Source organism: Anarrhichthys ocellatus, unplaced genomic scaffold, assembly GCF_004355925.1.
Source record: "Anarrhichthys ocellatus isolate YVR2014 unplaced genomic scaffold, GSC_Weel_1.0 scaffold2, whole genome shotgun sequence".
NCBI classification, from domain to species: Eukaryota; Metazoa; Chordata; class Actinopteri; order Perciformes; family Anarhichadidae; genus Anarrhichthys; species Anarrhichthys ocellatus.
The window spans coordinates 6,831,726-6,849,645 of record NW_022280032.1 but is presented as its reverse complement, the minus strand read 5'-3'; the positions used below and the strand labels follow the sequence as shown (position 1 = coordinate 6,849,645).

General features: G+C 42.6%; 1 protein-coding gene across 1 annotated transcript; it reads right to left on the bottom strand.

The window, feature by feature from the left end:
• Positions 1-32: 32 nt before the first annotated feature.
• tmpob (thymopoietin b) lies at positions 33-3,899 on the bottom strand. Its single transcript, XM_031865818.1, has 6 exons — positions 3,175-3,899; positions 2,928-3,045; positions 2,489-2,644; positions 2,146-2,261; positions 1,956-2,056; positions 33-1,836 (listed from the first exon to the last, which is right to left on the bottom strand). The coding sequence occupies exons 1-6, from the start codon at positions 3,403-3,405 to the stop codon at positions 1,455-1,457; spliced, it is 1,104 nt and encodes a 367-aa protein (XP_031721678.1). The 5' UTR covers positions 3,406-3,899; the 3' UTR covers positions 33-1,454.
• Positions 3,900-17,920: the final 14,021 nt, after the last annotated feature.

The window sequence follows — 17,920 nt, the reverse complement described above, 5'->3', positions numbered from 1 at the left end:
CAGTGCTACAGAAGACAAAGAGAAACAAAAAGTCTGGTAATAGCACGTTTATTTTATGATACGCTGCCTACATTATCATAAATAAACAGATTCACAATCCTTACCCACATAACCCGTCGTTTTTGTCCGTTGTGGGAGAGCTGCCCGTTAATGACTCATTTGTGTTGAGTCAGCAAAGTTCAAATTAAGATACAGTATCACTTTCATGTATTACATATTGCTTTCAAATGTGCTATAAAAACATACCATTTTAGAAAAATATCAAAATAGAAACAAAGACATCCCAGAACCCCCCCCCACCACCACCACATCCCCTCTCCCAGCAGGTGAACACACCGTCTCTTAATTGTGGTAATTTGCTCATTATTTAACTCCCTCCATGTGTCTGGACACATGCAGTCAGTGAGGTGGGCTATGTGGGTGCAGTGCAACAGCCAATCCTGCTTATAGGACTGAAGGATCAGAAATCTAACAAGAACAGAAAGAAAAGCACAACAGAGCACTAAAACCCAAAGCATTGTAAACTCAAATGGAAACACTGGCAGGACTGGTTAATCAATAATCCATGATCAAACACTGCATCCTTAAGGAGGAACTGTCAAATAAGTGGAAGATAATCAAAACTATCCACTTATTCATTTACAATTTTGTTTGTCAACTGATGGACGTTTATGAGAGATTTTAAAAGTAAATATTCTGGATAACAATCCACAGAATCAGAATTTTAGCCACAGAGCCCCGTACACAATGACTCCAGCAGTGATCAACAGCCTTTGAAAAGGTTTTTATACCTCAACCTGAACGTGGGCAGATTTTCCTCATGCAGTGATGCGACCTGATTACACCACGCGTCTCCTCCCAGCACAGACCGCATTAAAACGTTTGAGCTGAATCGACCTGAGCACCATAGAAAGAATAAATCACTCTACCTAACTCTAGAGCTAATCTTGAAATTCATACAGAAACACAGCTAACATTCTGGCATTAGTAGGAGCACTGCTTTGTGCGTGAGAATGGGAGGGCACTACGTGCTAAGAGTGTCCAGGCACTTCACCTGAAAAAACACCTGGCACAGAGAGTTAGAAACTACAGTATGACCGTCAAAAACTACAACCATGCATGGACAAACTGGCCTCTCCATTCTTCACCTGTTTCTACACACAAGGGGTTAACTACACACAAAGACACAAACGATTCAGAGATTAAAATCAACAATAAAATGAGTCTCTTCTGACTGCCATAAAAACAGTGTTATCCAGAAGCTACCGGTTCATCTTGTGGTGGGAGGAAAGCCAAAGTCCAGAAAGGAGAAAGTTCAGCATTCCAATTAAATCTGCAACCTTTGTCCAACCGCGCAGGTAAAGAGAAGAGGTGAGCCAAGTTTGCTGCGTGAGTTGTGGTGTGCTGTGGCAGGCAGCAGGAAGGTGGCGTGGGGGAGAGGCTGCTGAGGGTCTTTACTTACCGGCACCCTCTGGAGCACCGCTGCTGATGCCCAGGTAGGTGGCTGCGTTGTTCACAATGCCCTGAAGGGGGACGATGGCGTTGTCCAGGAGGCCTTTGAGGGTGTTGATGCGGTCAGCATCCAGGTTCTGGTAGGCATAGAAGAGAGAAACACCCACCACAACAAGGAGCAGGAGCTTCAGCAACAGAGACGGGAAGCCTCGTCGGGCGGGCGCTTTGCTCGAGGAGACGGAGCCGCCCGCTCTGGATAAAGACTCAGAGTAAGAGCGGTTCTCGGTGTGGACGCTGTGCTGCAGACGGGACTCGTCCAGCCAGTATTCGCTTGCTTTTAATGGTCGACTGGCGGCCCCTCGGATCGGACGCCTGCAGGTCGCACTGATCAGGGAAACAACAAAATCAAAATGTTAGGCTAGACACAAACGTATATCTTAATCCAACATCCACTTGAACATTTTAATCCAAATTGTGCAGAGCAGGATTCATATGCCTGTTACCTCATGCCTGTTGGTGTGTTTATTTCGTTGGCAAGAATATCTTCAACAACACTCTTGCTGGCCTTCTTAGGAGTTTCTTCAGTAAGAATTTCCTCCACCACCTGTCAGTTTAATATTGAAAAATGTTTTTAATACAAACTTAAAATATACTCCTATCACAAAGAGTGGAAATGGCAAAGATGTGCCTCACCTTGGTGTGTCGTCTGCTGCTGGTTCTGACGGTAACTGGAGTTTTCCCTCTGCTCCTCACAGATGTCTCCACCACAGGAACTGGTTCTGGTTCTGGTTCAGGGGCAGCAATTTCCTCTGAAAACAATACATGCAACGTTAACACAACAGTGAAACATGAAGCCATCAGTATCATAATCTGTGTTTTCCCAACATTTAATCAGGGACCTGTTGCATGAAGCAGAGTCTGGATAACTTCACGTAAGAAAAGACAACATACAGACATATTCAGGCTACGTTATGGGCACTCGGTAAGTGATGTGAACTTTTAAAAAGCTCACAGGTGATGTGTGCTCAGAGCTCACCATCTTCCTTGTCACTGTACTGGTCAGAATTGGTGTTGCCGTTCTGGTTACTGTCTGCTTTGGGGAGAGCTGTGACGTCTGTAGGCGCTTCAGGTTCAGATGGAGGCTGGTCCAGAAGCTTCTGCAGCTGCTTCTCATAAAACTTACGGGTGGAGGCTGAACGGAGGACAGGGATGAATTACATATTTATTTAGGATTTATACATTTTGTTCAATTAACTCATTTAAACACGATTACTTGGAAACACACAGCAATGACCTGTGTTTGCAAGTATCTGTTATATTTTTTCTAACAGCTGGTCAAAACAAACAAACCAAATTTAAAGGATTCTTGCTAAAATGTATAAATAATGCCGATAAATGTATTTCTACATGCCTCTTTGAATATCTTTAACCTCATCTTATGTCACATGTTTTCTGACAGGCCTGAAGGAACTCACCAACAATGGGTCCTATGGCCACACCATGCTTCTCCAGCTGTTGTTTTAAATCTTCATCAGTGAGATCTGTCACCTCCACTTCCTCTGTGCGAGGCTTGTCTGTCTTTTTGGTTGCTTTCTGCAGAAAGAATTAAGATACATATAATCATACAAGTCATAACTCACACGTGTTCTATCAATAACGTCACACACGGGCGACCCCAGCATCATATCACAGCTATTCACGAATAAAACAAACAAAACCTACTCTTCCAGATCGACTCCTGTTGGAGACCACGGGAGCAGGCAGCTCTTCGTCGCTGGAGAAGGTGTCTGCAGACGGACTCTTGTTGTTTAGCGCCGTTAAGTTCTTCAGATACAGCTGCACGTACACTTCTTTCTTATGCTCTCCGGTGGGAAGTGGCACATTGTTGGCTGTAAGCTCATTCTTCAGCTTTTCCTTCGTGAGAACCGACGGATCTTCGAGGAAATCTGCCATTTTTAACTTTATATTTTAGCTGTCGTGAGCTTTTTTTTTAATTTGTTATTTTTTTTCCCGCTAACGGAAATGAGCTCGTTTCACTCAAGAGCCGCTAAAAACAACAACACCGAGAACGTGACCGAATAACGGCTGTTGTCAAACACGACTGGCGCCAATTCAGCTAGCAGCACAGACGCGGTTTGCCTAAATAAATGCGCGTGTTTGCTTCTTAGCCCGCTGGATGAAACATTCACAGGTGCATCGGATTTTTCGCTAACGGATACGCGCGCGTACTGCAAACGGAAGCCGATACAAACAATCAAAATGAACTAGCTGCAATGTGATTAAATTAGCTTAGCTTCAAACCCGGTCCACTTGCTTCTGTCTGTCCGCGGTCGCACCAGGGCGAAACAACAACCGTCCCCGCTATTGGGTGGGAGAGCCTAGTAAGCTGCGCTCTGATTGGCTGGCTGTGAATGGCAGGCTCGCGTGCAGGCCTCTGCCACAAAGAAACAAGCAGGCCGTGTTACAGACAACGACTTCACGTTAATCCTGCTGATATTTCCACTATTGTTTGAAATAACTGGCGTAATAGAACTTCTGGTTTTGATACGTAGACAAATGCGAGTTTAAATAATGAAAATGAGTCGCATTTGACGAGAAGACGATGTTAATGGCGACTTAACAGCGGTGTGTTACTCGCGTTGACACACAGGCAGTTTCAGCTTGTAGCATGTTTGCATCATGCATTAATATAGCAGTTAATAACAATAACTACAGCTTCACCAATGGTTTTCATATTACAGAGTGTGGCATTGAGTGAATGTGAGGTCACACAGATGAAGTCTGCCTCTGTAACAGAGGAGGGCAGCACGAGCCACATTATTCGAAAGAGACAAGGGTTTAGTCTTATTTTAGGTTTCATACTCAATATCCAGCCAGCAAGCAGGCTGGATACGGTTATGAGAGAGAGAAGAAGAAATAAACTACAAAATAAAATCAAGGGAAAGCCAAAGGAAACAAAGACGAGTCTGTATCAACACAATCGCTATTCAGCCTTGACCTAGGAACAGATGCACAGAGGTGGTCAATAGTAAAATGATAAAATTAAGGACACAGGGAGAAGCAGAAAAGCAAACAATGACACAATAATCACTTTCTTCCAGTCCCCCTTCAACACGCACAAACTGCTGCTTCTCCAATGCGAGGATTTGCTGCTTTTGTCTGTTTTATATTATTGCAAATTGCAAATATTTGTGTTTCAGACTGTTTTTGGACAAAACAAGACATTTAAAGTATCAGTAGCCTGATAATTCTACTGAGTTGCAATTTTATTTCACCCTATAGCTGAACAAATACAAGATGAGGACAGCAACTCAAGAGTACTGGAGCCAGGCACATCTTCCAGTATTGTTTGACATCTTGTGGACTAAATTATTAATTAAATCAAATAATTGATTGATGACTCAATAATGAAAATAATTGCAAGTTGCAGCCCTACAGACTCGCACACAGACATGGAAGTGTTTGACCACCTGGTCTCTCCTGGGTCTCTGGGCATGCTGGTCTCTAACCCTGTGGTGAGGCCTTCCCCCTTCCTGTCGTGGGGACAGTGGTTTGAGGTGGCACTGTGTGGCTCCCCACCTGTCCTTCAGACCGGCCTCTCTGGGGCTTTCTGGGATGCTGCTGCAGAACCAAGCAATTGATCCCCACCTCAGCTCCAAACCACACCAAAATACAGCACTTCAAGTATAGTTCAGCTTTTCCATAGTACATTTGCCAATGGAGTGTAAGCATAAAAAATGTTGAGCCCTTGAGAAACACCTCTTAAGCTTTCTTTGTGTGTAATTTATACAGAAAATAAGGAGTGAGCCAAGAAACATAGAGAGTGCCTCTTTAAGCATAACAGTCATGGCCTCTGAAAAATGATCAAAGCCCGCTCTTTAATCGTCAACATTCACATTTTCAGAATGAGTTCATTGAAAATGGAACTGCTCCATCTGATGTCGAACAGCCAGTTTAATCGACGCCATTACTTGACGGAAGATTGTAAAAATATATCTAGGAGACAAATGAAACAACTGTTAAAGAAAAAACAAAAGCAATTTATGTGAAAATAAAGGCCTGCGTGCAGTTACTTAAAGAAAATTGGATTGAATCATTAAATGTTGTAGTGTTTGGAAAACGCGGCACATCTCAAACTAAAGCGTCCATGTTCTAAAAGGGGATTTCTGATCATTTAGAAAAATGTTGAACACAGACTCCTCGGTCAAGTTTATCTTGGATTTTAAACATTTCTAAATCCCAATTGAGCCAACCACAGAAGTAGCTTAGGAAAAGTCAACCTTTACCACCCAGAGGATGTCTGATCCAATTCCACTGACACAACACAACACATACTTAGTTATAGCCTACCTAGTTATGACATTTCAGCACAACGTATACGATAACAGCCCTCATCACCTCATGGACATCAATCTGTTGCTTGGTCCAGATTTACACAATAACTAAACATTCAGCTGTTTTTCTTTTATAATTTCATATCTAAAAGTGTGTTTTCTTTGACAAAATTCACATAAAAAGATTTTTTACATTAGCAGAGCATTTTGTTGTACCAAACAAAAACTTAAAAAAGGTGAGTTTTCCTGCAGTAATGACAATAATCTCTAATCCTCAGAGGATGTTTGCACAGTGCCAAACTAATTGAGATCAAGTCCTGGGCAGTTTCCTGTGCATAACCGAGGGCAGGGAGCAGGCAGTGTCAGCAGTGTATTTCACAGGAGCTGAGATTTGTGTGTCCTGGCCTAAGAACAGCCATCTTGTAGTGCTCACACAGTATATTTTCATCTGTTGACAATCCAAATTCTACTTGAAGGACACACACTTAGTTGTAGACATTTCTGTCTGAAGGAAAAATGAGACTCCCCTCCCTGGTCCTTGTTGATGCCCATTTGGCCACCTGCCTGTTTGTATCATAAGTACTCCTCCGTATATTTGCGTTACTATTATGATTCGGGCTTTTCCCGTTTTATTTGGCCATTGAGTGCAGACACACACTTGCTCGTGTCCTCACTGAACTTAAGGCAAACATTTCTGTGTGTGAACTTTCATGTAGTGAATGAAGAATTTCTACTGAGTCTCCACAGTGAGGCACCCATGTGATGCCATGTTGGATCACTGAGAGGAAAACTTAACATGGGCCATCCATCTCCTCAAAATGTAATGCACTGACATAAAAAGGATCAAGACAAATTTGATCCGTCAGAGCTACTGAAAGTGCCTCTTCTGCCACTGCAAATGTACTCCAAGGCAATGGAGCTTCACTGATGCAGATCTTTTTTCCACTTCACACTTCAGGAGATCATGGGCTCTGTGTGCATATAGGTAAAGCTGCTAGAATCAATCATTTCAATATTAGAAATGGACCAAATTATTATGTGTAATGAGAAAGGGGTCGCTCATCGTGACAAATCTGCCATGATCACCCGGAGCCGTCATTTTAAACCCCAATAGGCAACTGTTGTCAGTTAAACAGCTCTAAAAGCACACTGTACACTATCTGTTCAACACCAAACAGCAGAGAAAGAGACAATACTGGACTTAAATTCATCAGGTGACCAGAAACACAATCCTAAATGAATGCTAAAGTTGCTCCCATGTGGCCAAAAAACAGTTAATGCAGTTTAAAGGCGAGCATGTGCTAATGAGCTACTGTGTGGCAAACACGATCACCAGCCCTGCCTAAACAGAGACACATCCATTGTTGATGAGCGCAGAACTGGCTCCCCCATGACAGGGCCTTCAGGAACTCTACACTTAGGTAGAAAATAAGGTAATTTGTTTCAGCCAACACAGCAAAGTGAACATTTTCTTAGTTAAGAGACAATGACACGCAGTGCAATATAGTGTCATAATACTCTGTAAACACAATGTAATATTTCAAAACCCCACATATTTGACTTCACTCATGGTTCATCACTAGGTTGACCTTTTGTTAACGTGCCTGACACGGCTGAACCCTACGGCCGGTGGCTCGCGACTAAAAGAGGACGGCAACCTCACACAGGTGACTGCCAAACTCTTGAGTTAACAGGAAAGACATATTTCCGTGCTTAACTTGGCCGACGCTCTCAACAGAACTGCCTCTGCTTAGTTTTTCTGTACGCATGGCTGAACACGGGTACCGGACCAGTATGGGAAGAGCCAAAGGCTTCTCAAAAGCCTCCTGTGATGTGTCGGTTGTGACACCGCCGTGCCCCTCGACGGTTTCCTCTCTTTCCAGGATGCCTGGGCTCTGAGCTCACGGGCCCCTCGCTCAAGTGAGGAGTCACCGTTCAGGAGCGTCAGCAATAACCGTACCTAATGAATGAGAAGTAGACAATCAACAGAGACTCAGCAGCACTCCTGTGTGCAAGTGCCAGATCAAGGAACATGCCAACAGCTCAGTGTATTCAGCATTTTATTGCAATCATTGGCAGGACTCAAGCTCAACTTTCAATTTAGTACCAAAAAAGAAAAGGGAATGGATTTTATAAAAGCTGACAACAAGAGAGCTCTTTGGGGACCTTTGTGTGAGGTGCTTCCACAGACTGACATGACTGTGTTTGTAATTTCCTTACTGGTGGATTTGAGGTCCTTCTGGTGTCGAGTTATTTTAAGTAATAGCTCTCAGCTCGGTCTTTACTGCAGCCAGGACACATTCCCAAAAACCTGGTACTTCAAGCCGATATGATCTTATTTATTCAATCTTGAAAACTGAAACTTTTAGGCCTCATGGTGCCTCGCTGCCTGAATAGACTGCTCTTTAGCTGGACCTACATCACAACTATTTGGTCAGTGGACTAGGAGGTGCATCATGTGGAAAAAGCACTTGTCGTCATGTTTACTGTCCTTCCAGGAGGTAGTCTTCATGGTCCGGCTCCTGCAGCAGCTCATAGTTTTGGGTAGTAAAACGGTGGGGGTCTATCGATGCTCTAAAGCCTCACAGCGTGGCTCATCCGTGCCAGCAGTGAAGGACAAATGTGCCAAAGTCTGCTGGGTTTGGCTCTTTTCTCACCCCCTGGCTTCCAACACCGATGTATCCAGCTGAGGTACAATAATTTGACACCTTTTAAGCAGCTGGACCCTTCAGCGTGACAACCGCTGCTTTGTTTTATATTCCTGCATATTTTGAACGCAATCAAAAATTACAGTCAGCAACATCTAAACTGTGTTTTTATCCACTTTGGACTTTTGCCCCTCCCCACCCCCTTCAATCTCCTTTATCCCTCCCTTTCCTATGTGGGATTTAACGTACACTTTGTGGTAACCTTGCTAAGTTATCAATTTTTTCTATGTTCTCTCACACTGAAGAAACGCTTGTTTCTCTGTGCCTGCTTGTTACGACTTCAAGGACAGCTCCCTCCATCTGGCATTAAGTATTCCTGGTGCCAGTGTCGGGTTAACTGACACTCCTGCACTTAAACTAATGGCAGCGAGCAGTCATCTCCCATGAGGTACTCACCTTGGAAAAAAAAAAAAATCACCCAGCTCCCTCATCCTCAATCATAGTGGTGCTCTCGCCACCCACTAAATGAAACCATGGGCATGAAAAGAGGGATTGTTTCACTATTCAGGAATATATGAGGGCAAATGAAAACATGGACTACGCATGTCCTTTCTTGGATTTGCCCTCCTCCAGAGTTCAATGAGAAGTTGAGAAGTGGGAAGAGAAGAAGTAGAACAGCACGCAAACAGAAAAGAGTCAGCAAATCTTCACTCTCATTAGGAAAGCAACATGCAGCCTGATTGTTTTTTAGTTAAATATTCAACATTGAAATGCTTAAAAGAAAAGTTTGAGAAAGTAGAAAGTAGACACCTGGAATTAAGACAGATATCCTTTGTGGTAAAAAAGTATTATTTACATTATTTAGTTGTTGATTTCTGAATTGGCTAGTGTTTAAACTATTAAAGGGAGCTTGTAAATTCAGTGTGAATTCCTATTGTTTTGCCTACACCTGCATACATACAGTACGTACCGTGTATTCTAATATGAGTGCAATCTTATTTGACTTTTTTCAGATATTGTAAGTTATTTCACATTTAATTATGATTGTCTTTAAGCACCCTGACAGGCTTAACGTCTCAGTAGTCCCTTTCCATGTTAATTACCGCCAACAGATCAGAAGAAAGTGTCAATATTGATTTATATCTCGGCTAAGAAATTAGGAGCATTGGCAGTGAGCTTACATGTGTTTGTATTTTTCACATACAGATTTTATCACTTTCTTCTTCCTAACGATGTCTCTGATTGGGGATCCCAGGACCCGTCTTCTTATTGACCACATTTTACTGTCCTTCGGAGATGGAGTATTTCCACCCTAGGTAAGTTATATCTTGTACAGGTGAGTCCAGGGCAAAGAGAAGCACCTCTCAGACCACAGAAGTACAGCATCACCACCCGTCCTTCTCTGAACCTCCTTCTCAATGGAAACCCAAACAGCTTTTTAAGAATGAAGAGGTTTTTCAGTTTGTTGCTAAATATAGGCCAGCCCGGTGGGAGGTGGCAGGTTCCACAGCCATTTTCAACAAAGATGAGCCCCAGGTCCAGCCCAGGGCCCGGCGGGTGGTGACTGCCGGTGGTCCGCCTTTCTCTTATGCACCGGCTCTTAAGTAAACACTGCAATCCTGCGGTCAGCTACAGCATGGCAACGCGCGAAAGGACTCACTGTGCAGTTGCACACAGCTATGGTGTGTTGTCTCCTTCTGCCCACTCAATCTTGGCTCCTCCCCATCACAGAGGCCTCGGCAGGGGTCGAGGGCCAGCGACAGACCTTGATGTGTGATCCCAGAACCCTGCTGGGAACTCCTGGTGGGGGCAGTGTTGGACTTCACCTTCTGGACCCCTCTGACGGATCATTTTCCATCTGGAAAAAAAGAAGTCTAAATTAAGAACATTGTTATGTTTACTGTCATTATGCTTATTCATGGTGATTTGCAAGTGAGATCTATCAGGACATAAATGACCCATTATGCAATTGAGGCTGTGATGGATATGATTTGACCTTCATCAGTGATTTTTTTTAAAGATGGAAAAGGTGTAACTTTCAATCAAGGGAAACAGAAAAAAAACAATGATGACACTTAAATTACTATGGTTAGATCAGAATAAATGCTCCCTGGAGTTTCTTTAAGGTGGAAATAAATGTTTGTAGGCATTTCTCTGCACAGCAAAATGTCCTTCAATTAATATTTCATACATTTAAAAGGAATTAATATAAATTAAATTAAGCAATCGGGATATAAGAAAAATTATAAATGAATGTAATTTCTACAGTGAGATGAGTGTAAATGGTTAATTGAGCAGATGGTATTATGTATATATCCCATTCAATAGTTGAGGAATAACAGCCACAAATATCAGGTTCAATCAGGAAATATCTGAAATCTCAATGTTTTTATCAGAAGGGCAACCTTTCCAGGATAATATGCCATTAATCATCAGGATCATATCCAATAAAGTGCCAGATTAATCAACGCAGAGGAAAACTGACAGCCCCGGTCCTTATCCACGGAGGAAAATAAGGGGCAACAGGTAGGCCTTTATCCATTGAGCTCTGTTCTTGCATTGCTCCCCTATACACAAAGATCATAATTTGGGGAGTCTCAGTGGCTACCTGTAAGGACCACAGGGGTGGCAAATAGCAGGGCTGTGGCTTTCTGAGCTTCTTAGTGGTGCGAGCAGAAGGATTTACGGTAACTCTCAGACAAGCGTTCACAGCTTGGACTCTTGGCATGGATTGGATATTGTCCCTGGCTGAGCATCAAACCCACTGAACCTGAGGTCCAAAAGGACCTACACAAAACCCTGGGATGTTTGAATGATAAATCGTCGACATTTAGTGGCAGAACAAAAACATTGGCCTTGCTGGGGATATCAATTTTAATTTTAATTCACAGTGAGAGCGCATACTGGGTGGCTTGATTGACCACAGATCGGCTTCTAGTTTAATTGACAAGCTCTTCTCTTTGGGGTGAGTTTTCCTGCAAATTCAGCACAGGTGCGATAGTGGAAGGCAACGCTGCAGTGTGAGAGGTGCAACAATCGCCAGTGGGGGGGGTGATATTTATTATCAACCATGATTTCAAGTGCATTGTTCAAGTTATCTTAAAGTTCATGTCCAGTCCTTTTGGGACACGTCATTTATTCCTCTGTGTAACTGGACTCTTTCTCTGCCTGCTTCAGCCCGCCATCGCCAACACTTCTGGTTTTGATAAAATACCAGTTCCATGAGACAACCTGAGTTCAACGATAAAACCATGTGGCAAAAACAGCTCAAGAAGTTAATACATCTTACATGCCGAAGGACCATAGCGGATCAATTCAGTAACCTGCTCTGTTTTTAAGAAGGATAAGTGTATTGTACATATTGAGGATGTTTTTGAAATCACTGGTATAATTATCTGCAGGTAAAAGCATCTTAAATGAGGTTAATGTTGAATTTTTATTCATGTGCTGACTGCTGATTATGCCAAGAGTTGCTTTACAAAGCGACAGGACTGAATTTAAGGTCAAAGAGGATGCACTGAGCCAAACACACCGACCGCCACCCTGGAGAAAAAAGTCATGGTGCTAATATTAGGGGGAGACTGATTACAGTGCTACTATTAGGTTGTGGCGTCAATTCTGGTCCAAAGTAGGAACGCCCTCGGCACTTCTCTTTGGTGTTCGTGCCCTCGGTCCTCAATGGCACACTACATGATATAATGAAGAGCCAGACCAAACATGCCAAGGCAGACCACAGGGTTACTCACAGCCCATGCACATTCTTTTGAGGCTGAAATGTGACCCGGTCCTATTTTTCAGCAGCTTGTCAGACTCAGTGTGGTGCAGGGAGGTAAACTAGGAGGGAAAACTGTTGTCACCTTTCTATAGCTCTTACTTTTTCTGACTTACACGATGGCAACCTCGGGTGTCAAAATGAGACCAGATGGGTGGGTTGTGTGAGCGCTGGCAGTCACCACAGATATGGAAAGCAAAGATTTACTTACAACACCAGCAGTAGACAGCAAATGGAAATTAGTTTATTGGTGAAGCTTTGCGAGTTGATGGACACACTCTGGTGAAGTAATAAGTGTAGTAACCACATGCATTAAGACATATGATGCCATCTGCGAGACTGAAATTGAAGTGACAACATAATGATTTAGGGTGGATTCGGTGAAAAGTTTTGTAGCAGCTTGAGGAAGCCGTGCATGTCCAGCTGTGTGCGAGATGCTTAATTAAAACATTGCTCTCCCGCATGATGTCTGCTCCATTTCCAAAAACATGTTTTTTTTCTCTATTTCCTCTCTCTATACGGTTATAGAGAAAAGTCTTTGTTGGACAGCATCATCAGACTTCCACTGGAAAAACACTGTCGAGCATTCAATATGTCCGAGGTTGTCATCAGATGAAGCTCATTTTGAAAAATGCTTGTTATGACTGCTGCTAACCATATCCACCCACTCTGTGCCCAGTGAGGGGGACAGCGGAGAGGAAGTCTTTCAGTCACTCAGGTCGTACTTCATCTCAGCAGGCTATTGAGCTGCTGGACGATGGACAGAGCTTTAAGTGAAACTTTGCACACCCGAAACCTACTGGTGATACCATGCATGGGAGAAAAGCAGCAAAACAGTCTCCCTCTGAATGGCTGTCTACATTCTTTTCAGAAATTCAAAAAGGTCTGGTGTTGTGTTCATCGATGGCTCTGAGCCAATAAAAGCTTTGCAGGCGGGATTGAGAATGGCGTCGTCACCTTCATGTGTGAGAGTCGGAAAAAAAAGGGCCAGAAAACCTTCTACAAAAATGGTAACAAGCGTGAATGAGATTGACGCAGCTGTACAGGTTGTTGTAAGTCAACTTACAGAAATGGCCTAATTCTTAAATCTGCATATTTATTTGCAGGAAAAATGATGAATGGCTTTAGCAACTGCAGCTTCAGCGTTGACTGAAACCGGCATTGGTGGTGAATTTTGCCAAAACTTGTGTCAACCGACAATGACGAGTGATCAAATAATTCTTCACATTCTCATAGGAATTTTCACTCACTTATGTAATGAAAAGCTTGGCTGTCAGTAAGGAGACCAGGTTGAGGTGGAAAAATCCAATATTGTCGGGCTTCAAGTAATGTGTTTGTGCACAGACCGGTAAGCATCCTGTGAGCAGCTAAGGGCGTGGTGTAGGTGTGTGAGTGACGACATGGAGAGGCGACAATGGTGATCTAAAGAGATGACCGTAGATGCTGCAATAGCATCAGTTATAACAGAACTGGAGTGTATTTCTTTATTGAAAGAAGAACAAATAACGACACTGAAGGCTTTTCTCGATGGCAAAAATGTTTTTGCTCTTCTCCCGCCTCGCTTCACTTAATTATGTTAACTCAGATATGACATGAACGCAGCATCTGCAAAAAGTTTCATAGGCTCACTTTAAACTACCTTTAAAATGATTGAGACGTACTTTCTTTATGATTCCCTACATTTCCCAGAATATCTTACACTGTCATGCATTCTGCTGTTATTTTTGTGATAGGATAGCAAAAGCAAGACAAGAAGCATGTTGGGTCAAAACAAGTCTTGCAGCTGGACAACCGAGATGTCGGTTAGTGAAGAAATGGTATCTTCTTCCTCTATACTGGATTTCTCCCTGTAACATTGTTGTAACCGTTGCGCTTCATAACACTACGTACTACTAATGGTTTTGTGCTGTCAAACTGTCAATCTGATGCCCCGCTGGCCACTTCATCAGTCTATACCTTCCCATTAGGACCAGTTCCTCTAACTGCAGGTTTCCACCAACCGCAAGCCTACACATTCCTCCCTCTGAGCACGGCCACAAGAGCAGTTCACCTCCTCAATTGACCAAAACTCACTGTGCGAGTTTTAAAAAGGGCCAGACTCTCCAAGAAACACGGCCAACTTTACCACTGAAATAGATTTCAATAAATTGTACTTTCCGCAGCCACTTTCCCCACTCATAAGATCGTAATGAATTACCAAACAAAAGCCTTGAAAGAATTCTTTCGCATTTCTCTTTACTCAATGAATTACCTGCGACCACACAAGGAAAACAAAAGATGGCAAGTTTATTTTTCTGTGGTGGGGCTGTTTCAACAGAGTGATTATTCACTGACACCACCTTCAAACGTTCCTCAATCAAACCTTTCAAGCACCACTGATAGTACTGAGCTACACTGGGAACATTCTAGTACTGTGTATTATATTGTCACATTATAATTAGTTAAGAACTGGAAGGGTATGCTTTGTATATTTTTTCAAAGAAGAAAACAACATCTGTAAAGTATTTGTCCAAGAATGTTTTTAGTGCTGCAAAGCTGAGTGGCACACTACTAATGTGTTTATTGTAGTCGGGTTTTTTTAGACAGCTGTACACAGAGAAGCATATTGTTCATTATGTGATCATAGAAAAGATTAGATTATTACAGCAGCAAACACAGCACCTGGTTCCACACCTTTGAATTGCTGGCCAAATACATAGCAAACGCCACACAGCAAGAGGGGAAAAATATCTTACATTTTATTTATATAGGACTTTAAACCCGGGTCACAAGGTGCTTTGCAATTACGAAAAAGGGAATCAAGGGCATTTGAATAATTATTTAAATCAAAGACAAGCAAATATTTTAAAAATATGAACACAAAAAGGGGAAAAAAGCTTCAATAAAATGTATATGAGAATAAACAGGTATTGAGATGAGACTTAAAAAACTCCCTCAGAGGGACAATATTATATAACCTGGGAGCCAACACTGCAAAAAGTAAAACTAATAAAACAAATGAGGATTATAGAAATGAAAATACAAAGTAACAGGAAAACTAATTCCAAGATGGATGAAAAAGGGCCGTAAAAAACAAGAACATACTGCAAATAAAATGTACAAAGATACATCAGTTAATAATAATGTAGGAATATGAATAAAACAAGGATTTGTGAAAATATGTCTGTTGCATTTTGTTGCTCTGGCAGAGACAGGCTTATTGCAGAAAATGCTTGTGTTTGTTTGTTTGTGTGTGCTTGTATAACTGTGGGGTGTATATATATATATATATATATATATATATATATATATATATATACGTGTTTGTGTGTGTGTGTGTGTAAGTGGCCTGTGTGTGGCCAGACTCGCTGGGCTGATCTTGGCCCCTGGCTGTTGCTGGCGTTCAGCATGTCTGTAAAGAAACAGCTGGAGGCAAAGCCAACACCCGTCCCGTTCAGGAGCTCGGTCCTGCCAGCAGCGACAGATTCCAGAACTTTCCATGGTCCCGCGTCGCCATGCCAATAGGTCTTGGCACGGCACAGCTGTCCTGATCTGCACACCTGGCCCACCAAGAGTCCAGAATCACCTCTCCTGTCACTGTGTGATGAACAGGTCATTTACAACCCAAGTGTTTGTGTGTTTTTAAGAGTTATGGGCCCAGGTAAAGAAAACACCGTGGCAGTGGACCTCCTGTGTGTTGCCCCTAATCAAACAGAGCTGAGGACCTGAGCACTGTCGAATAGACGGGCTTGAATTTGTTCAGACTTGTACCGTGGAAAACCCACACAGGGGGATATTCAAAAAGAAACTGCATTATCAAATTGGAGCTCGATAGAGATTAGTGTTGTTTGTCTTTGATGGTGCCACTGAGCTTTGTGGTTTTAGCTGTAACATAGAGGAGCACGTACCAAGCCCGGGGCAAACAGGATTAACCAACTGCAGTGTCAAGGCCCCCTAAAGGGAATCACTTGAAATTCAGTCCTTGCAAATTATGTAAAATATGTATCGTCTGTAATACTTTCCAAAGTGTCGACCTGCTTTCTCTAGACTCACTGGAGAAAGTAAATAAACTTTCTATTTTGCTGTAATATACTATATGTCTCCATTGTAGGTCGAGAAGAGGAGGTAGCAGTCCGTTTTAAAGGTATTGAATGCTTTCCCTAAATGCAGCCCAAATGTCACATTTAGGATGTCTACATTACATTATATGACATTCATTTGGCAGACAAAGACTTTGTCAAAAGCTGCCTACATTTTTTATTTTTTTGTGTCTTGGCTCACTGACTTTGACACGTAGAACTGGGGATCAAAACACCAACCCTAGGATTACGGAGCTCTATACCACACGTAGCTTCACCCGCCCCATGACGAAAAGTGGGAGGGATCTACTCCATGACATTTTCATGTGATCATTTCCAGTTCGCCACATAGCTGCTTGTTGACTCAAGGCAATGGTCTTTAATGAGGAAAAACAGAGAAGTGATTTTTGTACTACTGGAGGACAAAACAGAGGATTATTTGTAACAAATACAAGAAGAAAATGTAAATTAAGCAGGAGCTGCACCAAAAACTCAAACAATGATCACAAACAACAGAAACAAAGAATTTTAGCAGAGTACTTCAGTAAATGTACTGTGTTACCTTAAAATGAAGAGCTAACAACTGCTATGTCAACACTAAAATGGGACATTAGGAAGCCAAATAATTTCGTGCCTGACATGAGCATCAGCAACTTGTCTGTTGCTTTGGCCAAGTGATTCTTTGACAGCATCTGGGCTGAAATCTCTGTGGATGTGTTCTTGAGTCAGTTGTGACTGGCCGTTCTAATTCAATTGAGGGGAAAAACATTTGAAAACCGGATATTTAAGGAGAAAATAAGAGGTTATATGCACATCATGAAAATGCACATTTCAGCTGGTGTACCTTGGCTCAACACTTTTTAAAAGAAGCAAAACGTTATTGCCATTGGAGAAAAAGTTGTAATTTTTGAAGTGGAGTGAAGATTATTTCTGGATTTAGTTGCCACCCATGATATCTAACTCTTAATCTTACACATAAACACACAAGTACGGAGAGAAAACATGATTTGTGTGTGGATGTCCGGCACGTGAACGTCTGATTGATGGATACAGAACACAGGCCGACCCTTAGAGATCCTTTCACAGTTTGATAAGCAATGATGATGTATGCAAGCATGCGCACGAAGTTTGGCAAAGGAAGCACAGCGGAGTGCAATAGTTTATCAAGGGCATTAACCCCCAAAGATTGCTAATCCAACCTAAACAAGTTGACGCCACCGTGATTGTGTTAACTGGTGACTTAACCAAATGCGTCTGTGGCTGCTCGTAGTGACCGCAGCTGTTGACAACTACGAGTAACTTCCAGCTGAAAGTCACCAGTCAACTCGTGACTCGGTCGTAATTCTGTAGAACTTGAGTCCGCTGTTGGAATATCGGTTCTGACAACCGAACATGCAACAACCAGGCATTTTGATGCTTGTGACAGTTTTAATTCAATGTTTAAAGCTTGCTAACTCGTCTGGACGGCTGGGGCAAAACCTTCAATTGGCAACATGCGCACGCATATTTTCGATGACGTTGGCTGTAAAAGGGTCCATTAGTGGCTGAAGGATGCCAGCTCTGAGGGATGCGTGGGCATGTCCTCCTCGGTAAGTGATCAGGTGTTTGACTCTGTCTGGTAGGAAGGAAGTCCTTATTAATGTTGAGGAGAAGGTC